The following is a 22,801-nucleotide window of genomic DNA, read 5'->3' as shown; positions in this document are numbered from 1 at the left end:
TTGAACAATCGACCTTCTCACTGAATATGAGTGTTATGTTGGAAAGAAACGTCCTTGTATGATTTATTTAAATGGAAGGCTCCTCATCTTCCAAAACATAGAGAAGCTTTTGTGTTTGGAAGGAATTGTGTTTTGCAAATTAGCTGTGTGCACTTTTAATTAAAATATATATTATGTACTTTTTATAAGAATGTGTTTGCTCCTGTTTGTGCTTGAACTTTGAAGTGGGGGGAGGAGGAGGTTTGTACCTATCCTTTGTCAATCAATTCAGAGATCCTGCTTTCACAATTTAGTTCTTTTGTCAGGAAATATACTTCCAGATACGGGACGCGGGTGGCGCTGTGGGTAAAAGCCTCAGCGCCTAGGGCTTGCCGATCGAAAGGTCGGTGGTTCGAATCCCCGCGGCGGGGTGCGCTCCCGTTGCTCGGTCCCAGCGCCTGCCAACCTAGCAGTTCGAAAGCACCCTCGGGTGCAAGTAGATAAATAGGGACCGCTTACCAGCGGGAAGGTAAACGGTGTTTCCGTGTGCTGCGCTGGCTCGCCAGTTGCAGCTTTGTCACACTGGCCACGTGACCCGGAAGTGTCTGCGGACAGCGCTGGCCCCCGGCCTCTTAAGTGAGATGGGCGCACAACCCTAGAGTCTGTCAAGACTGGCCCGTACGGGCAGGGGTACCTTTACCTTTATACTTCCAGATGCATTTCTGGGGCAGCGCAGTTGACATGCAACATTCACTCAACGTCCCATTGCAATGTATCTGAAATGTAGCTGTAACATGGCAGAGCAAGTTTGTACAAAGTGACTTTGTTGCCACACTTCTAATAGGGATATTTCATTTCCCTCCTCCCTTCTAGGCTGTTGATATTCTTCTGCAACATGGGGCATACGTCAACGTGCAAGATGCAGTTTTTTTCTCCCCTTTACATATTGCAGCACACTATGGTCATGAACAGGTATGGAAAAGCTGGCAATGTGTGGTCTCAGATGGAGAACTTTATGTGCAATGTATAATACGCCCTGCTACATGGTGAGGAGAGACAGAAGCAAGCTCAGGCTTTGTCCACACATGCATAAAAGCTATAGAAATAGTGAAGTGGTTCACACATTCACACATGGTGATGGCCTATGCGAATGAAGCAATGCAAAGGAATGATCAAATACAGAGCCTTTGCGTCACCCAATGTCAGCTTTTTAAAAAAAGCTCTTTTCAATGGAGACTGTTCACTGATTCAACTGCAAGTCATCAGGTTTTGAATAATCAAACAATGGGAGAAAGAGAGAGAGAGGAAAAGTGATATATATGAATGTGTGAACAGGCTACATATCAGTTGCCAGTAGTCTCAAGCCAGGTTTAGATTACCCATGAGTGTGCAGAATTTGATAACACACCTGATACTTGAAAGCTGTCACAGGAAACATTGTGTTTGGGATGCTATAAAATGAAACAAGCAGTCTGTCCATAGAATTTAATCTGTAATGGCTGCTTCATCCACCATCATTTCATGTTATGTTCATCAAATGGTGAACATGTATGAACTCACCCTCACTTTGCTATTCTCACATCTTCCAGAGAGAGATCCCCCCCAGCTCATTATCAGCATACCAGTGATCGGAACAACATATGCTGAAGTGATAAAGCTCATTTTCCACACAGCTGCAACACTGGTTTGCATCAAATACATATCACTTGTGCAAAGGAGAGTTATATGAGTCCGTTTATGTTTTAAAAAAGACATGCTAAACCATTGCAGAATGTTACCAGGTTTAACAGTACCTTTGGTTGACATCAAACTAAGTTGTACTCAGAGAAAACCCGTTGTAATTGATCAACCTAAGTCAGTCATATCTATTGATCTCAGTGAGTCTGCTGAGTAGAATTAATACTGGAGGCAACACATTATATCAGTGTTGGTTTACATATGCATGTACTGAAGACTTCCCCAGAGTTTTATTTTATTTTATTTTTGCAGTGTTATTAGGGGATCCTGGGGCCAAATTCTTGGATATTGGCCTAAGTGCTCCAGACAAGCAAGGGTTCATGACCCCCAAATCTTTTGAGGCAAACCAATGAATTTTGAGGTGCTCCCCTGAAGTTGCATTCTGTTCCTTTTGTGGTTCTTAAAATACTGTTGCCTCAGTAGACTGCTTAGGTTACCTCATCCGAAGACAGCACGTGGCCCTTGGCTTAATTTCCTGGGATGGCTGCTTGACTGCCTGTGCTCCCCTATGTACCAAAATAAGGGTTAGGTGGAGACAGATTCCTGTTGAGGTGTGAGTTTTAGTCTAAGCCGGAAGATGCTGACCCCAGGTGGGATATATTTTCCATTTCATTACGCTAATTAGATGAAGGTGGAGAATGGTTTCCAAAAATGATTTGGAGAGTGTGTCCAATGAAACAGATAGGTGAAAATATTATAATAATGCATTCAGTAATGGTATGTACAAGTGTGTGTGTGTGTGTGTGTGTGTGTGTGTGTATTCATCCTTTTATCCCTCCATGTGAAAGGCTGAAAAGCTGGTTTATTTTGGTATGTTGCTTTTCAACAAATAGTCACAGTTTTGTAAAAATTATGCTAAAATGCATATGGTGCTTTTGTGATAAGGGTTTCAACTTTGGGGGGGCGGCCTATAGCCTGGACGTATCTCATTCATGGGCATTTTACTTTATTTTGTTACTCGGGTCAGTTAAATTAATAGGCTTGTAGCTGTTTCCATCCTCTTACCATCTGCAGCATTTTTGAAATAGAATTGCAACTGATGCTGCAAAGCAAGTATTCTATCAACATACAATTTAATTATAAATACAGGCCTTATTCTCATGATGGTGGATAGATATAACATGTTCTGGATGTTACACAAATCACAATTTCCAAAAGTTAAGGTATACAGCCTATATATATTGTCCTGTGATTTCATGGAAAACACTAACATTGCTTACAATTTTGATTCCATGTTGATAGGTAACCCGACTCCTGCTGAAATTTGGTGCTGATGTGAACGTCAGTGGAGAAGTTGGAGACAGGCCCCTTCATTTGGCTTCAGCAAAAGGATTTCTCAACATTGCAAAACTTCTGTTAGAGGAGGGCACCAAGGCTGATGGTAAGTTGTCAGAAACATAACATTGAGGTTCTGTTTTAGAGTCCTGCAACCAGCAGGAGCCAGTGAGTGGGGGTATCACGGCACACCTGGTCTTTTGGCAGCAGCATCATCAGGAAGAGAGCTGGGGAGTCAGCACTTCACAGGTGCATTGGTAGAGCCAATCTGGTCCTTCTGCTGGTTCACCCCTGTAGACTTCTCTGCTACCTCACCCATCTCTCTGTTGGTCAGTGGCATGACCCTTTCCTCTCCCACCTTACCTGCCAGCCCATAATTTAAATTGTTATTTCAAACCAGTTTGTGGATTCTGACCTCTCAAACCTCTTGGTTTATTTTCGTATTCTCTCTTCCTTTCTCCTCCATTTCCTGAAGGGTATCAACAGTCAGTGGAATGTCCAATGACATATTTTCCATACCAAATGTTCTTGATCTTATTAACAATTCAGTCTCATTGTATCTCCCATCTCCACCTTTAGACATTCACAGCATTAGCTCTTCTCAAAACACATTCCGTTCCCATGGAGGAAGTATGACGTGGCAAAATTACTTTTGATTTGAAGGCAACACTTTCACCGAGAAAACAGATAATTAAAAATAAAGAAAATGAAAATTCTTATCACTCTGAACTCTCTTGATCATTTAAAACTTCCTTGGCTCAAACAACTAGAGCATGCTTATTGTTCTGCCTTCAGCCTTTTAACGATCGACTCTTCTTAAAGCCAGAAAGTAGCTCGCACACCAGATGTGAATTTCTACCAGCAGACAGAGAAACCTCTCAGTCACAAATTATAACTGTCTCAGAGAATTAAGAGACAGAGGTTTTTGCAGACTTCATGCCCGCCAGCGCTCTTACTTGGCTTTTTGGCAAGATGTTGATTCCTCCACTCATAATTCAGTTACCCCGACCTGAGTTCGCTGGAGCTGAAAACTTCTCAGTCTCCTGGTGCTTTTTCAGAGCACCAGAGGTTAATCCCCTGTTCACTCTTATCGCCGGAGTGAATTCAGTAAGCAAGATTTATGCTCAGCTACCATCAATCACCACACAATTATCTCCATCGGCAACCTGCCAACAAAAAAATGTTCAGTCCGCCATGTTCCTCCCTTGGAAGTCCCACTTTTGATGAAAGATTTGAAGCAAGAAACACAGGTGCCACTCAACAGGTGGTCTGGGAAGTAATTCCAGGCAACACGAAATAACTAGTAGAATGATTTAAGGGAACAGAATACTTTGGGGCAGATTCCTATGTCTACGGTTCTCCTATCAGATAGGGTGTTGTGCCATTAACAGCCATATGCCTGGTCAACATTCATCCGATGCAACGGTCCCTAGAAAGGGGGTGTAGTGATGGTAAACCTTGACTTATTGATTGCCTGCCTGTCACTGAAGCGGTTTGAAGGCATAGGGATTGTGCTAGGAAGAGGAGGGGAAGGCAACTCTGCTGTCCACCACCTTGCCCACTAAGGATTTTGGCCACTCCTGAGATGACCAGCCTGCAGCTCCATCCCCCCTCTTGCTTAGTAAATTCTGGACCAATACAAAATGCATTGGTCCATATGACACTTACTTTTTTTGGGAGGGGATGGACATTTTATCTGTTTTTTCATACATAGCCTAGAAGCATTGGCCTCATTCCTCACATTGGTTGTTTCCACAGGTAATCACCCTGCTAGTGTCAGAGTGCAATGGAAATTGGTCTACACCAACACACAACACACTCTACTCAACAGTGCCTGCCAGTGTAAATTTAACATATTCTCTGTGAGTCATGACAGTGTTACATACCTCCTACTCCCTCATAAAAAAAATGTAGAAGCAGCATGACTCAGATTTGTAAGTAATTCTCTCTCTTTTTCCCCACCGAGAGCCCTTGATATTTACAGCTTGATGTGTGTGCACCGAACCAATCTAATTATAATACTGGGGGCTGGGGAAAAGAAGTGGTATGTGCACCTACCATACAAAGCAGGAAAGGACTTGTTATCAGCAAGTTAATTTATTCTTAAAGAAGAGGAAATCAGGACACCGCTACAGATGATTTATTTTAAAATCTGTATCTTCTTGGGAAAGGGAGAGAGCAGCAGAGAACCTGGAAGCCGAAAATGTCTTAGCCTCAAAGTGGCACATTTTGAAACTTCAAATCTCCATGGCAACTGAGGATAGAGTTGCAAGCATTAAAGAAGGAAAAAATAATTCATTATTTACAATTAGCTCAAGCTGTTTTGAAAGCGTCCTCTGAAACGCAACCACATGTTGCCTCTCTGTTCTTTTGACCTATCCGGTATAGCATGTTTTGACTGGTCAGCCATTTAGAGCCAGACTTCAGGTCACAGAAGCCGAGGGAAAGGACTGGGGGCTGTTGAGGCAGAACAAAAAGGTCAAAATGCTGTCAAATGTGGCTAAACATTTGCACAATGAAAGGTAGTGTCAAGGTTTTCCCTTCTTTCTTCCACTTGAAATGGAGTCAAGAAGGAGACTGTCACAAGCTTCTTTGTCACTGCAAGGTCTTGCGAGTTCTGAAGAGGGGGAAAAACCTGCTTCTCTCAACAGTGGCTCAAAGGTTTATTTCTGCTATGGGTGGTTTCTGTCCCCCAATGTGGAGGGTGCACTTTGGGGGAACATTGCTCTGTGATAAGGGCAGGCCTGCAACCTCTACTCTATAGCTTGTATACATACCATACATTCAAAACACATGACTTTCCCCAAAGTATTCTGGGAAATGTATTTTACTCCCCACAGAGTGACAATACCCACAAACAAAAGTTCTTGTGTGCTAGAAATGTAGGCCTAGTCAACTGTCTCTGCACACTGCATCATTTATAGCATCCATTCCTTTGCATGTCAACGTCACGGCAAAGCATCTGGGTGTGTGAAGTCACTATTCAACTGCATTTTCCAAACCCATCTGCAGCAGTTAGACCAAGTACAGTTGTGCTTATTAGTAAACCACAGACATATAGGCGTCAGGTGGTTCTTCACTTGCAGAGGCTCCGTGATAAGATCTGGATGCTCAGATATGGATACTAAATGGCCAGACTAATTCTCCAGATGGGGAATGACTGAACCCCGCTCCCTGGGGCTAAAAAATTCTCTTTTCAAAAATAATACCGCATATGGGCAGAGATCAGTTTATTTCCAGCATGTGTCATTTGCACAATATGTTCACTTATAAATCCATTCAATCTCATTAATTTATGGGTGGAGGGTTATAAAAGAAATCAGAACAAAAATCCAGAAGTCTCAATTATGTTAAAAATATGTGCAGCAAACGTCTCATATCTGACGTGGTGGTGCAAATTTAGTTTTCCTGTGATGGTCAGAAGGAACAGTCACCTTATTCATTTCCATCTATGACACATTTGACTGCTCTTATTTGCCAAAACCAGCTGTCTCTTGTAACCCCACATGTTGTAAGTGGAGTGCACTATAATGTCACTGTTTAGCTCAATATTGGATTTTGTAAAATCCATTATACAACAGCAGGCTGTCTTATTCATACACAATAGGAACTCTCTCAAGTTAAGGTCAGATGCTGCCAGCACTGTTTCATGTTTAAAATCTTTACTGTGTGGGGAGTCCAATAGTAAATTGGAATATTTCTTGAAAGATTCTTATCCTCTTTATTCTTTCTTTCTTTCTGTGTTTCCTTGAGCATGTCACAGACTTCAATTCGGACATTGCTTGCCCGAAGTAGTTCCATGCTCAGGGTCATATTAGGTCTCATATCAGTGTCAGAGACAAAGAGCAAGTGAGTCAAACAGTTTTTACCTGCTACATTCTCCCTCTCACCCTGGGGCTATCCACAAGAACTGGTGTGAGTTACAGAGTTGGAGAAGAGGATCTTTGGGAATGCTTCCATTGTTTTTATAAGCCGTCTCACATTTTACTGGGAAAATGTGTGTTTCAGAATGAGCCTTGAGCTCATTTGAGGCCCCCCTCCCAACCCACCTTCTCTGCAAACCCTGTATGGCATATATCAGGTATGTCCCCCACTCCTGCAATCCCCTATCCATCCATTTTTAGGGCTGGCAGATTGTGCATACGGATCACTTGTGATCTACAGGTAATGGGTGGGGGAATATCAATGTATGGCCCCAAGGTTTGTTCCTATACATCATTAGGTGTAGTGTGCATCTGCTTCAAACACAGTGACAGTATGGTGGTTAGGCATTGGGTAAGCCTTTGTATGGAGGGGAGGTTGTGGTCTTCGCCTGCCCCTCCTCAGTAAGGGTATCCTGTTAAAGGGATCCAAGGTGTGAATCCTGTCTGAAGCCTGGACATTGGCTAGGACCATGTCACAGCCCCTATGGAGACCCCCTCAGGATGCCCCTATTTGATGTAAGTCATGGGGACGCGGGTGGCGCTGTGGGTAAAAGCCTCAGCGCCTAGGGCTTGCCGATCGAAAGGTTGGCGGTTCGAATCCCCGCGGCGGGGTGCGCTCCCATTGTTCGGTCCCAGCGCCTGCCAACCTAGCAGTTCGAAAGCACTCCCGGGTGCAAGTAGATAAATAGGGACCGCTTACTAGCGGGAAGGTAAACGGCATTTCCGTGTGCGGCTCTGGCTCGCCAAAGCAGCAATGTCACGCTGGCCACATGACCCGGAAGTGTCTCCGGACAGCGCTGGCCCCCGGCCTCTTGAGTGAGATGGGCGCACAACCCTAGAGTCTGTCAAGACTGGCCCGTACGGGCAGAGGTACCTTTATCTTTACCTATAGGGCACCCCCTATTGGTGGTTTACCCAAGAAGATGCCTGCTCCTTGGGAGAAAAGCTATGAAAAATCTAGACAGCATCTCAAAAAGCAGAGATGTTACCTTGTCAACAAAGATCTGTATAGTTGAAGCTATGGTTTTCCCAGTAGTGATGTATGGAAGTGAGAGCTAGACCACAAAGAAGGCTGATCGCTGGAGAATTGATGGTTTTGAATTGTGGTGCTGGAGAAGACTCTTGAGAGTCCCATGGACTGCCAAAAGATCAAACCTATCAATTCTGAAGGAAATCAACCCTGAGTGCTCACTGGAAGGACAGATCGTGAAGCTGAGGCTCCAATACTTTGGCCACCTCATGAGAAGAGAAGACTCCTTGGAAAAGACCCTGATGTTGGGAAATATGGAGGGCACAAGGAGAAGGGGACGACAGAGGACAAGTTGGTTGGACAGTGTTATAGAAGTGACCGACATTAATTTGACCAAACTCCGGGAGGTAGTGGAAGACAGGAGTGCCTGGCATGCTCTGGTCCATGGGGTCGCAAAGATTCGGACACGACTAATTGACTAAACAACAACAAGAATGAGCAACATCCATTACCACTTCCTATTGCCTCCCAGTATAAGATCGTATTATACCCATCAGAGCTATTCTCACCAAGTCTTTTTTAACCTGATTACCATCCAGGCTATATGCATTCATTTATTATGCCATTCACATCCAGCCCATCATTTGCTTTTCCTCACCCATACAAACGGCTCTCAGCTAAGATTTTCCTTATGCAAACAGCAAGAATGCACAGCAGCAAGAAATATTATGCACCCTGTCCCATGTCCCTTGCCTGATTTCCTCCTGATGACTTTTACACTAGGAATATTATGCAGAATATGCTGCTAAAATGGAAATCCGTTATGAATTGCATATTTTTTTTGCTCACCTGCTTCATCTTTCATATAAGCAAATATGTCAAAGAACGGAGGTTTTCAAAAGTGCACCTGGGACATTGGCTGCCAACTGAAATAATGCGTGAATCCAGCAAAGAACTGTGGGCAGCACTCCAAATCCTTTGATGCACACTTATTGCCAGATTATTGGCATAGATGGATATTTTATTTTTAAAAAAATACTTGGAAGTAACACTTCTTTGAGGCCTTGTTATTTGAACCAAACCTTTGGTAGGATTAGCTGTTTTTAAGAAGCATTTTAACTATATTCATTCCCTCACCCCTCACTCTTTCTGTTCCTTTTGCCTTCTACACTTTTTACTCCTGGTAACTAAGGCAACTGGTTTTACGGGTATCAAGATGCAAGAGCTATGCCAATGCACTGCTTTAAAATTCTCTCTAAAACATTTTTGAAGTATCTCCTTCTATAAATGATGGAGTACATGCAGGATATATGCTGTGATGAGCTCACACTGATGCTAATAAGTAATGCATCCATATTATTACTGGTTAGACCGTTCCATCACATGGCAAAATGCCTTTCATGGAGAATTGTACGCAAGAGAGAAAGATAGACAGTTCTAGGATTGTATTCTACTGAAAGCTAGACACCTTTTTGCCTTCAATCAAAAAGGGATTCATGGGCACCTTTCATTGGGACTGAAGCAAAGAGTTGTGACTATTTGAAATTCCCAGTTTCATATCGTTTTGAATGTGACATTTGAATTTGTATTTTGACCACGAAATTAGACTTCTCACTTGTTTTGATTTGGGGAGCTGCCTCGTGAGCTGTCAACTGTTGAACACTGGGGTAAAGTGGGGGAGCCTCGGGACCAAGGGGCTGAATGTGGTCCTCTGAGCCCCTCTAGCCAGCCCTTGGGACTCTGCTCAGGCCACATCCCTCACAATCTCTGCTCCACACCCTCCTTGAGTTCTTTTGCCTGGCTGGAAGGTGTCATTTGAACTGGGAGAATGTCTCTGGCTTGCCTGGATGCAAGTGTGTGCGTGTGTGTAGAACTCTCTAACTTTTGTGAGGTTGAAATTTCACCTATTGTAGAAAGGTAAGTATCACGCAGGTGGCACTGTGGGTTAAACCACAGAGCCTAGGACTTGCTGATCAGAAGGTCGGCGGTTCGAATCCCCGCGACGGGGTGAGCTCCCATTCTACGGTCCCTGCTCCTGCCAACCTAGGAGTTCGAAAGCATGTCAAAGTGCAAGTAGATAAATAGGTACTGCTCCTGCGGGAAGGTAAATGGTGTTTCCGTGCGCTGCTCTGGTTCGCCAGAAGCAGCTTAGTCATGCTGGCCACATGACCCGGAAGCTGTACGCCGGCTCCCTCGGCCAATAATGCGAGATGAGCGCCGCAACCCCAGAGTCGGCCACGACTGGACCTAATGGTCAGGGGTCCCTTTACCTTTAAGTAACACGTCTATTGATCTTCCCACCTTTTTTCTGTGCCCCCTCCCCGCCCACTATTGGAATGTGGACTGCATACGTTTGTTCATGAGAGAATGTAGCCCCAGTGAGGTTAATCTGTGCAGCAATTACAGCTTCTGACTGAGATCTCGAGTACCAAGAGCGCAAGGGATTGCATAACTCTGCTCACACAAGATGCCTCTGTCTGATTTTGTCAATTCACCCCTCATCCATTTCACCCCACCCATATCCAAGAAGAGGAGAGGAGGGGGCAGTTTCTGCTCTCTACTTATTCCGCTCCATCCTCACATCAAAGAGAGAGAGATAGACTGAGTGTTAGAGAGAGATCGTGTGTATAGATAAAGTTGCTGCTAAGAGCAGCTGCAGACACTCAGTGCAGTTCAGCATTTTTCGTTTAGACCTCATTTAGCTCTGTATATAGTTGTGTATTATAGTTGTAGATAGAATAAAGAAGATATTCTACAGAGCTGCTCTCCAAGTCGTTTATGCTCTGCTATACTCTGCTATACTCTGCTGTGTGACGACTGTCTTCTTGTGGAAGTGAATCCAATGCTCACAACTCTAAGCTGTGAGTCCACAGCACTTTGACCTGTTCCTGTGCAGAAGGTGGTCTCTGGAAGTGCTACCCAGCTCGCCTAGCCCAGTCGGGGCTGAAGTGGATGAGTCCAGTTGGTGGCACTGGCTCAAGGGCGATGCTGACAATCCAACAGTCACCTGGGTCCCACACAGGGGGTCACTCTCCAGAAAGGCTTTCAGGAGCTGTGGGATAGAAAGCAATGGAGGAGAATGTTTCCCAATGAAGATTCCCCCCCAACATCTACAGAGATGGTGCATCTTTTTCACTTCTTGTTTTTATATGCTTCCTTCCGTCCTCATGTTCATCCCTCCCCCACACCACGCCCCATGATTCAAATAAGTATTTGAAATTGCTCTTGCTACTTTTGTTTTACTGTTGATCTGCAGTAACAGCATTAATGTATTTCAAAGTAGGTCTGGATTTTCCATGCCACAGAACATTGCTCCTTAATATCGAATAGCTTTGCTTTCTCATTCATTTTGTAATAACCCAGGTGCTTGTTTCCTTTTAATTCCTGCCTTTTGGATCATCATTTTTGCTCCGCACTGTTAATATGCAGGCAGCAAGGTTTCTTTGAAAAGGTCATTAATTCAACAATGCTTTCTTATTTTCCTTGACTGAAAAACTTCACCATGATATTCAATAAATATTGCTGCAGCAATAACTGATTACAATCTAAGCAATTACAAGAAAATGGCATCAAGGAGCAGCTTCAGAGTACAAATCCTTTATCAGTCAGTCAAAATATTTGAGGGTCAGGGTGCTGCAGTGGCTAGAGTGTTTGCCTTGGCCAAACTAGATGTTGTGGCAGGTTTCTTGATTATTATTTTAAAGAACAAATGTAGCCATCGATAACTGCCTCAATTTGGATAAGGAGCAACGCATTGAGTAACTGCCTGTTCCAGTTTCCCAGTTTCATTTCCCCCTGCCACAACTGTGATATGTCCATGTGTACAACATGGAGGCCTCTGAGTCAACCAATAATGTTTTCATTTTACTAAGGAAATAAAGAGTGTGTGTAACTCTTTCCTCGGCTCCAGTTTCATGATCCAAATGCCTCCAAAGAGGATTGTGTTGCTTAAAGTTCTCAGAGTATGCTCTTTGTTGGGTTTGGAGGAAATGTCCCTCCACATTAGATTCACAAGCTGATCCTAATCTTGATTTGAGTATGTTTACGTTGTGGGCATTTTGCCTTCCTCTGCAGAGTTCACTTTTGGTTCACTTTTCTGGGCCGGCTTAGAACTCTTTGCTATGGAGGCACCTTCTGCTGCTGGAATTATGTGGTGTGGATTGAGCAGGTTCATTCTCATGGGTGGTCCAATTGGTAGTTCATGAGCTATCTGCCACATCTGCACTCTGTGAGGAAAGCTTTCTTTGAAGATGACCTGCTAATTTCTCTCTCTCTCTCTGATTCAATGGCAGTGAATGCTCAAGACAATGAAGACCACGCTCCCCTCCACTTCTGCTCTCGATTTGGGCACCATGATATCGTCAAGTTCTTGCTCCAAAGTAATTTTGAAGTCCAGCCCCATGTGGTTAATATTTATGGAGACACACCTTTGCACCTGTGAGTAATGAGCACTGCAGGGCTGTTCTGCTCGGCCTCTGTTGTGGTTCATCTTCCCATACTATTTAAAAACACTAAGCTGACGCTTTTTCTCCTTAGTGCTTGCTACAATGGAAAGTTCGAAGTTGTAAAGGAATTAATTCAACTCTCAGGGACAGAAAGTCTCACCAAGGAGAATATATTCAGTGAAACTGCCTTTCACAGGTAGGCCATTTTATATGCCTGTGCCCGCTTTGCCCCCTCACTTGAGAAGGTTACAGCACAGGAAGTCTGCCTCAGAATATCTTGGGCCCTCGGCTGGATCAGCCAATGACTCATCTAGTCAACAAACTGCCTCTCACAGTGGCTAACCCAGGCATCCCCAAACTCCCCCCCCAGCTGTTTTGTGACTACAATTCCCATGATCCCTGACCACTGGTCCTGTTAGCTAGGGGTGATGGGAGTTGTAGTCCCAAAACATCTGGAGGGCCAAGTTTGGGGATGCCTGGGCTAACCAGATGCCTGTAGGAAGAAGAAATACTTCAGTCCCCAAAGCTGCTCTATAACTTTCTTTTCAGAGGTAAAAAAAAGCAGTATAGAGAGGCAAATTTTGACCTGGAAAAGGAGCCATTCCCTTTCCAGTCTTTCCCCACAGATACAGTCTACTTACGGTAGGCTGCTTTGAGTTACAGAAAACCACAGAGGAAAGAATCTCCACATGACATACAGTGGGAGCCTCAAAGTCATTTCCTCAGCTGTGAAGGGTGTGAGGATGTGAACAATGCAACCTGTAAAGCATTTTGAATACTAACTGTGCTGTGGAAATAGTAATTAATATGGTAACATGTATTTTGATCTTTCAAACATCTGGGAAGTATTTCTTATTGAAGTGTGCTGGCAATAAAATCTGTAATTGAGTTTTCTGGCTTCCTCCTTAAAATGATCAAGCTTCCACAAGAATTCTTTGCATTTTCACAAAAAAACATTGTTACCACCATCTGCTACGTAGATATAATATAAGAAAGATATCAGTGCATCATGAAATCAAATATTTATTATAATTGTCTGTTTCTTGCGTAGGAGCTTCAAGTTGGAAACTTACAAAAGTCCCTGCAAAATAGTAAGGTGGCAAGACGTAGTATATATGGAATACCTTTATGTCTCCATTTAAAAAATATTGATATTCAGCCCTTCCATAGTATTTGCAGAGCTCATGGATTAAGCAAACAATGAACACCCAAAATAAATAGCAAGAAAAGTGCAGCGTATAAGACTTTTCTACAAAACAAAGAGCTGCAGAGAGACCCCCCCCCCCAATTTGGCGGATCAAATGCTCTGCAGACAGGTAATGAAAAAGAATGAAAAAGGGTGATCAAACAGTCCTCCCAAGGTAGCTATTTCACTCAGGTCATGGTCAACACAGAAGGCTTTCTCCTACGTCTCAACCAGCTTCTTGTCCTCCTAACAGTATTGTTGACACAGCTAGTAGCGTTGCCATACGTCCAGGATTTCCCTGGGCTTTTCTGTCCTGATTTTCACTGTTTGAAATAATGACAACCCCTAGAACAAAACTGTAACATGAACAGTTTAAAAAATGTGTGTACACTCAAGGCTCAGGTGACAGCTCCAAGACAGTTTGTATATCACTACAGTGGTACCTCGGGTTACAGACGCTTCAGGCTACAGACTCTGCTAACCCAGAAATAGTACCTCTGGTTAAGAACTTTGCTTCAGGATCAGAACAGAAATTGCACAGCGGCAGCGGGAGGCCCCATTAGCTAAAGTGGTGCTTCAGGTTAAGAACAGTTTCAGGTTAAGAACAGACCTCCAGAATGAATTAAGTACTTAACCTGAGGTACCACTGGATCTGTTTCCAAGTGGGCACATGCGTAAATCTTTGCTGTGTTATGCTGACTTCCAGGTAGGTCTTGGAGGAGTGTTTGCCTCCAGAGTTTTGATCTTCTGTACTGGAGGAGGTTGAGTGGGGTGAATGGAGACCCAGAACTGTAGAGCTCTCAGTTCTGCCCACCAAAAGCACATTGGTGACCTAAGGAAAGCCCCCAAATGGGTTGCTCAAGGATAGGCATTAAGCTGGCCCATGATCTAGATTGCTCCAGGCTAGTGTAGCTGTGAGGAGGCATTTGACTGCACCCCACCCTGAGAACCCCAGCCAGGATGAGCAACAGGGCTGCGGATGCAATAGTGACTATGCTACTCCACTACACCCTGCTGAGGTTTTGATTACTCTGTTAGACAGCAATATTAAACAACAAAATACAGACTATATTAAAACAATGCAGAAATCAGTGAACACCACCTGAAAAGGTTTAGAGATGTTGCGGGTTGCCATATTTCAAGAAGTAAAAATCCGGACAGAAAAAGTTGTTGAGGGTTTGTTTGTTTGTTTGTTTGTTTGTTTGCAAAACACTTCGTGGTTCTGTTTGCAAAAACTCAGACATTTTGCTGATTTTACCCAGGTGGTAATTTCGCCATTGTAATTCTGGATGTGCCCAGGAAAAACCAGACATATGTCAGAAAGGGAAGAGAAAGGCCAGGGTAACCATGAACCTGGCCAGGGACCGCATGCAAGACCCTCAGGTCAAGCCTAATAAAAGCCTTGGTGTTTTCAGCTGGTTCTTATTTTGCTCAACAAAGGCCCTTGGAGCAGGGCCTGGTCTGCTCATTGTAAACCACAGGTTTCAGAATAATAGAATCACAAATTTGTAGAGTTGGAAGGGACTATCCAAGAATCATCTGGTCCAATCCCAAGGGTAATCTGGTCCAATCCCCTGCAATGCAGGAATTTCTTGCCCGAAGTGGGGCTCAAACCCACAACCCTAAGATTTAGAGTCTAGTGCAGGGTGTAATTTTGGGACTACAACTCCCATGATCCCTAGCTAACAGGACCAGTGGTCAGGGGTGATGGGAATTGTAGTCCCAAAACATCGAGTTTGCCTATGCCTGGTCTAGTGCTCTAGCGACTGAGCTGTCCCACAACCTGTCACATGAAGGCTCTTGGAAGGAAGAGAAGAAGAAGAGAAGAGTTTGGATTTGATATCCCGCTTTATCACTACCTGAAGGAGTCTCAAAGCGGCTAACATTCTCTTTTCCCTTCCTCCCCCACACCAAACACTCTGTGAGGTGAGTGAGGCTGAGAGACTTCAAAGACGTGTGCCTGGCCCAAGGTCACCCAGCAGCTGCATGTGGAGGAGCGGAGACGCGAACCCAGTTCACCAGATTACGAGTCTACCGTTCTTAACCACTACAACACAGGAGAGTCACGTACACTGAGGGCCCACCTACACATTTGTTTGTTATTTCAAGTCATGGGTCCCAGATGGCTTTTTGTCCTGTTGCATTTCCTGGGAAAACCCACTGTTTACAACTCGATCAAAACAAACATTGTTCGGGTTTTCTGCAGATTGACGTTTGTTCAGATTCTGCAATAAATAACATGTTTTCACTGGAGAAAGTGGCAGGACAAAAGAAAAACTTCTCAGACCCATGACTTGGAATCATGGGACAAACAAAAGAGTAGATGGGGCCTGAGACACACAAAGTTTTCTGTGGTGCTTTTATACGGTTTACAATGTTTATAATTTATTGACTATCTATATTCAGTTTTATTAGCTGGGATTTTTTGATTTAAACAGGGTGTTTCCCCCCCTATTGTAGTGCATGTACCTATGGCAAGAACATAGAACTAGTCAAGTTTCTCCTTGATCAAAATGTGTTGAGTCTCAACCACCAAGGAAGAGATGGACATACAGGTAAGACTGTGAAGGTCTGTGTGAGAGAGGTAGAGTTGGCATTTGGAGAAGCCATGCACAATGGAGCTTCTTTGCTCAGCTCTGCAAGCCATTGTACACACTAAGCAAAACAATTGTGATTGTCACTTGTTGCCATTGGGCCACTAGATGGCCATTCCAAGCCCACTTCTATTGTGGGAACTTATGGGCAATTTCTCATGTTAGTGCAAGACCCAAAAAGGACATCCGTGAGCTTCTCTAGCACCTTTTCCCCATGCTTCTGATGGAACTGCTAAAGCAGAAGATGCTCATCTTCCCCTAAATAGAACTGTACCATCCAGGGTGCATCTGGAACTTATGCAACTCCTGTTGGTACCTGATGCCAAGAGCCTATTATATCAGGAGCAGAGAAAGCATGCTTTGTAAACAGCCCTGTTTGAGGGAGTTTTTGAAGACAAAAAGACTGGCAAAAATTAGTACTACAAAAACCATAAGGATGGGTTACTGCTCAGATAGTTACAGTAATTAATTTCATAGCAATGTCTTTTTCCATAGCTCAGCGGTAGAGCAACTGTTTTGCATGCACAAGGTCCCAGGTTTCATCCCTGGCATTCTCAGGTAGCACTGAGAATAGAATCCTGTCTGGAATTTTGGAGAGCTGCTGGTAGTTACTGTAGACAATATTGAACTAGTCTGACTCAGTATAAACCAGCTTCTTATATTCCTAATCCATAGATGAGTTTTGTTGGTCTTCTACAAGTGCTTTTACAGTGTTGTGGAAATTTGGATGACACCCAATCTCTCTTTCCCACCTTCAATTTTCTAGGGTTGCATTCTGCTTGCTATCACGGCCATATCCGTCTCGTCCAATTTTTACTAGACAATGGAGCTGATATGAATCTGGTTGCCTGCGATCCCAGCAGGTCTAGTGGTGAGAAAGATGAACAGACCTGCTTGATGTGGGCCTATGAGAAAGGTACAGCAATTGTGGGGTAGGGGGGGGACACTTTTACATTACAAACATAGCATTGCAGCTTGGAAAGCACATGAGAGTTTAAGTCCAGGCACACGGACAAAGCCTGTCTTTATTGTGTCAGCATCTAAAGCTGAGAGAATGAGGCATTCCAAGTATAGGATTTATGCTTTCAGAAATACTAACCAAAGCCTTAATTCCCGGCAAATTAAATTCAAACCATCCTCCGTTCCAATAAAATAAGAAATCCATCATTGTATATCCTAGTTCAGAAAAGGCATCTTCTGCCTGCAAGTATAGACAAGGATTTAGGGTTAAATTCCCCCCAAGCCCTTATCACCGAACAAGGTATCGCAGACATCATTAGAATGCAGTTATCCATGAAGTCCATTAGGAAGTCAGGGACTGCTATTGATTTTATGTGGAAGCAAACTCTGGTTCTACTGTGATGGGCAGCAAGTGGCATAAACCTCCTTTAAAGATAGATAGCTCTCCTTGATTTCCTGCAGAAATTCTTCAAAGAAACTGCATATCTCTGTGGTTTCTGCTTTGCTGTACTGTGCGTTACACATTTCACAGATCTGCCCTGGCAACAGCTCAGATTCATGTTCTGCTTCTCTTTGTCCTCCAAACTCAACTAGAAAATTGTCTGACAATACCAGGAACATTTTGGATGTCTTGGAACTACTACAGACAAATTTGAATACGAAAGCAGCTTTGATATTTATAGATGCGGAGAAGGCCTTTGATAATATATCTTGGAAATTTATGAAGAGAAATTTAGAAGGGATGGGAGTGGGAAGGGCATTTCAAAATGGTATTGAAGCGATCTATTCAGAACAAAAAGCTAAATTGATAGTAAACAATGTGGTGTCAGAAGAGTTTAAAATTGAAAAAGGAACACGACAGGGATGCCCCTTATCACCCTTGCTATTTATCTCGGTCCTGGAGGTTTTGCTGAACCTGATCAGAAGGGACCAGCAGGTAGAAGGAATACAGGTCGGTAGAAAACAATATAAACTGAAGGCCTTTGCGGATGATGTGGTATTGACATTACAGGAGCCAGTGCCTAGTACTAAAAGAGCTTTGGAATTAATTTCTGAGTTTGGTCGGGTGGCGGGGTTTAAGTTAAACAAACAAAAAACCAAGGTTTTGGCAAAAAATTTGACACCCTTAGAAATAGATGGGTTTCAGAAGGAAACCGAATTAAACGTGGTTAAAAAAGTGAAATACCTGGGGGTTAACCTGACCGGGAAAAATTTGAATTTGTTTAAAGATAATTATGAAAAATGTTGGTCTGAAATTAAAAAGGACCTAGAAATCTGGTCAAGATTGAAACTTTCCTTGTTGGGAAGAATTGCAGCTGTTAAGATGAATGTATTGCCAAGAATGTTGTTCTTATTTCAGGCCTTGCAGATCGTGGACAGGGTGGAGTGTTTTGGAAAGTGGCAGAGGGACATAGCGAAGTTTGTCTGGCAGGGCAAAAAGCCCCGAATAAAATTTAAAATATTAACAGATGCAAAGGAAAGAGGGGGATTTGCCCTGCCGGACTTAAGGTTATACTATGAAGCTGCATCCTTCTGCTGGATGAAAGATTGGTTTTTGCTAGAAAACACCGATGTCCTAGATCTGGAAGGGTTTAACAATGCTTTCGGGTGGCATGCATATCTGTGGTATGACAAGGTAAAGTCTCATAAGCTATTTAAAAACCATATTGTCAGGAAATCTCTGTTTATTGTCTGGACTAAATACAAGGACTTACTCGAAAACAAGACTCCGAGGTGGTTGTCACCGATGGAGGCTAAGGCCACTAAGATTCTTAATATGGGGGGTGGCTGGGCAAAATACTGTGAAATAATTGAAAAAGTGGATGATACTTGGAGGTTGCAGAGTTTTGAAAAACTTAAAGGGAAGGTGCGAGACTGGTTTCATTACGCCCAAATTCTAGAAATTTTTAAAAAAGACAAAAAAATTGGCTTCCAGGTGGAAAAATCAAAATTAGAGTCAGAACTACTTGAACCTAAGATGAAAGTGCTTTCAAGAATGTACAATTTGTTGCTTAAATGGAATACTCAAGATGAGTTAGTTAAATCAGCCATGATAAAATGGGCACAAGACATTGGGTACAACATTATGTTTGAAGACTGGGAAAGGTTATGGACCACCAGTATGAAATTTACGGCATGTAGTGCCTTAAAAGAAAACATCATGAAAATGATATACAGGTGGTACATGACCCCAGTCAAATTGGCAAAGATATACCATTTGTCTGATAATAAATGTTGGAAATGCAAAGAGGCTGAGGGAACGTTCTTTCACCTCTGGTGGACATGCCCGAGGGTGAAGGCCTTTTGGGAAATGATTTATAACGAGCTGAAAAAGGTATTCAGATATACCTTTCAGAAGAAACCAGAGGCCTTCCTACTGGGCATTGTGGGCCAGAGAGTGTTAAAGAAGGATAGGACTTTCTTTTTATATGCAACTACAGCAGCAAGAATTCTTCTAGCTAAACACTGGAAGGCACAGGAATTACCCACACTGGAAGAGTGGCATACGCAACTGATGGACTATATGGAACTGGCTGAGATGACCGGCAGAATTCGAGACAGAGGAGAAGACGCAGTGGAAGAGGATTGGAGAAAATTTAAGGACTATTTACAAAAACATTATAAATTATTTGAATGTTGAGAATTTGCTAAGTTTTGAGGAAAACATGCTTCATTATTGAAATTCGGACAAGATTATGATTGAGTTATGATTGAGAAAAGTTTAAATTTTTTTAAAATCAATAACTAGATGAAAGTAGAATAATATACGAAACAAGGTAACAATTTGCTATATAACCTTTATTATAAAAATACAGAGATGGAGGAGGTGGGGAAGTCCAGTGGATAATGAAAAAAGACTTGGAAGAAGGAGTTTTGTCCTTGCTTCTATTTGTTTTCTTTTCTCTCTTTTCTGTAAAAAACGGCTTTTGTTGAGTTATTGACAATGTATTTCGACCCTGGAAAACAAAGCAATAAAAAATATTTTAAAAAAAAAAAAAAAACAAACTCAACTAGAAAACTGTCGATTCTCAGAAGCTCTTTCCTTTGTGCTCATCTGTTGCTGAGCCAGGTTATGTTTCTACATTAAAATGTGCATGAGCCTGCTTAAACCTCGGTCCATTCTGGAGTCATAAAAAACCCTACTTTAGAGAGCAATTTCTATAGTACATCTATAGAAATATGATATATATAAATATAAAATATTTTATATTTTCTATAAATATAAAATCCATATAATAATATGGTGCCATTTGCTAGAAGAGAGGCTTTTATGTGTGGATGTAGATTCAGCATCCTTTAACCTACCCTGAGACTTTAGGGTGAAGTGGGGGAATAAAATAGTAATTATAATTTTAACTATTATCATGTTTCATTTATTAGACATCAGTGTTTTCAGGTTTGAATTGTTAGTTGGCATCGTCTGGTTTTTTTCCAAGAGGATAGCATTTCAAGATTGCTGTGATTCATATTTTATTCTTTTATTTGTTTACATTAAAGTAAATTGAATACCGACAAAAGCTGAGGACAGATTATATTGTGTTGGTGGGTATGTGTTTTTTAGAGTTTAAATTGCTATGACTAAGTTATTACTGTCATGGTGCACACACTCATCCAGTTATGTTCATTGGTTTTTGTTTTTTGATTGCTTATTATTCAAATGGTTTCTTCAAGGACATGATGCTATTGTCACACTTCTGAAACACTACAAAAGACCTCAGGATGAATCCCCTTGTAACGAATACTCCCAACCTGGGGGAGGTATAGTATTCACAAGTGTTGTTTTTTTTCCCATTTTGCACTGCTAAGAATGCAATCTAATAGATTTCTTTTCAATGAAGTAGATAGGCAAGAGACTAGTTTGCATGAAGAGCCCCATAAGAGTACAAAGAATTAACAGCCTGGAGCCAGACTAGAGATAGCAGAGACAGTTGTCCACTGTAGAACCTGGTCAGCCTCTTAGGGACCAAATTGGGAAGCAGGTTGGGCAGGAGACTGAGAGAGATGGGTGAAATCGATCCTTAGGCAGGCTAGAAGAAACCCCCAGGTTAGAATACAAGAGAGAGAGAGCAGAAGGGGATGCAAACTTTACAGAAGGCTATGGGCTGGAGGTTGAAGGAATTAGATATGGTGTACTTCCTGCCATGCCCAGGAATAATGGTTCTTTCTGACACCAAGAGAGCAGAAATTAGAAGGAAAGAGAAGATCTCCAGAAACAAGCATTGCCCCCTATACCTCAGATGCCCCAAAAGCTAGACTATTAATTACAGAGGCACTCCCCTCTTTGTACATTTGCAAAATATTTGGTTAAACCAGCAGGTATCTGCATGTGCTTCTGTTTGGGTCAATAATGTAGAAAGTCAGTTTGATGCAGAGCTCCTCCATCCACTCCTGCCATTCATAATGGCAATGGCTTGTAGGTTATAGTTTAGGCAGAATAGCATATTTGATTGCATTGACCTGTGTCTTTATTTTTTTATATGCTTTCCATTTTTATTTCTTTTTAGAATTCCTCTTTATCTTAAAAAAAGCTGTCATTCCATGTTGCATGCAATAAAGTGAGAAGGAAAGATCCCTTCCTACATGTTTGATTTGTTGTTCAAGCATTCTCTTTGTGTTGTTTGCTTTCCTTTGATGTCACTTTGATTACTTGTGCATTATGACTCCCGTCCTAAAACTTTTATTTGAAGTTAGCTGTATTGAAATCAATATTTATACCTCAAATAAAAATAAATGCATATATTCATCCGAAAACTTCACTTCTTCCCACCCCTGGGTCAAATGCCTTTAGTTCATAATTCCAAGGATTAATAATTATTTTCTGACCAACTATTCAGCTTGTACTCAGGAAACACCCTAGTATAATAAAAAAGAAACCCCACTGTTTTACTGAAGGCAGAAAATGAATTTTGCGAAGTTAATGTATAATAGTCACAGAATTGGATGACAGCCTAGTTCTGGAGAAATCAGTGGACATTTTATTTTTATTTTTACTGATTTCCAAGATAGCCAAGTAATTTGAGGAGAGTGGATGGACCTCCCTTCCGCCTGTGCTTCCAATCACATGTGATTTCCCCCTCAGGCTTTATCTCTGGTTATTCTGATTTAAAAAATAGCCACCACAAACATTCTTAAAATTCCCCTTTCCCTTGTTTAATATTGTGTATATCCAAAGGCAGAGCTATAAATCTTGCTCCCCTGCATCTCCCAAATCTCTTTGAATACTACATCCCTTCTCTCCTAGAACGGAAATGGTACATCCGTATCCAAGATTTTTCATTCCATTGATGGCTGAATCCCCGCATGTTTGTTTGTTTGTTTGTTATTTTAATTCATAATCTTCCCTTCATTACAGTGTCCCAGGGCAGGGTACGTGCAATCCCACAATACAATTCTAAAATATTATTGAGAACTTCTGTTAAAAGCAGAGTTGAAACAATAACCAGCACTACCACAAAACAGGAGGGGATGCAACAAAATCTTTCTGTCTCTCAGGTCCATGCTATTGCTCCATGGACCACAGTTCCAAGATTTTCAAAGTACAGACTGAAATATACAGTAAGCCCTTACTTTTTAAACTTCTCCACCCCCATTGTTCTACCCGGACACTGGCGGTTCCCTCACTGCGAGAAGCAAAAGTTACAGGGAACCAGGCAGAGGGCCTTCTCAGTAGTGGCACCCGCCCTGTGGAACACCCTCCCATCAGATGTCAAAGAGAAGAACAATTACCAGAC

At 42.4% G+C, this 22,801-nt stretch overlaps 1 protein-coding gene across 1 annotated transcript in view; it reads left to right on the top strand.

Annotated features, from left to right (window-relative positions):
• Nucleotides 1-22,801, top strand: part of TNNI3K (TNNI3 interacting kinase) — a 150,626-nt gene that overhangs the window by 25,798 nt on the left and 102,027 nt on the right. The window contains exons 6-12 of the mRNA XM_077928586.1: nucleotides 853-951; nucleotides 2,959-3,097; nucleotides 12,177-12,321; nucleotides 12,421-12,525; nucleotides 15,976-16,070; nucleotides 16,876-17,025; nucleotides 20,742-20,828. Of these exons, the coding sequence (XP_077784712.1) occupies nucleotides 853-951; nucleotides 2,959-3,097; nucleotides 12,177-12,321; nucleotides 12,421-12,525; nucleotides 15,976-16,070; nucleotides 16,876-17,025; nucleotides 20,742-20,828 (820 nt within the window). The remainder of the gene's footprint in view (nucleotides 1-852; nucleotides 952-2,958; nucleotides 3,098-12,176; nucleotides 12,322-12,420; nucleotides 12,526-15,975; nucleotides 16,071-16,875; nucleotides 17,026-20,741; nucleotides 20,829-22,801) is intronic.

The sequence above is a fragment of the Podarcis muralis genome, chromosome 5, assembly GCF_964188315.1.
Source record: "Podarcis muralis chromosome 5, rPodMur119.hap1.1, whole genome shotgun sequence".
Classification (NCBI taxonomy): Eukaryota; Metazoa; Chordata; class Lepidosauria; order Squamata; family Lacertidae; genus Podarcis; species Podarcis muralis.
Note: the sequence above shows the minus strand (reverse complement) of the source record. Positions and strands in the feature narration are given on the sequence as shown.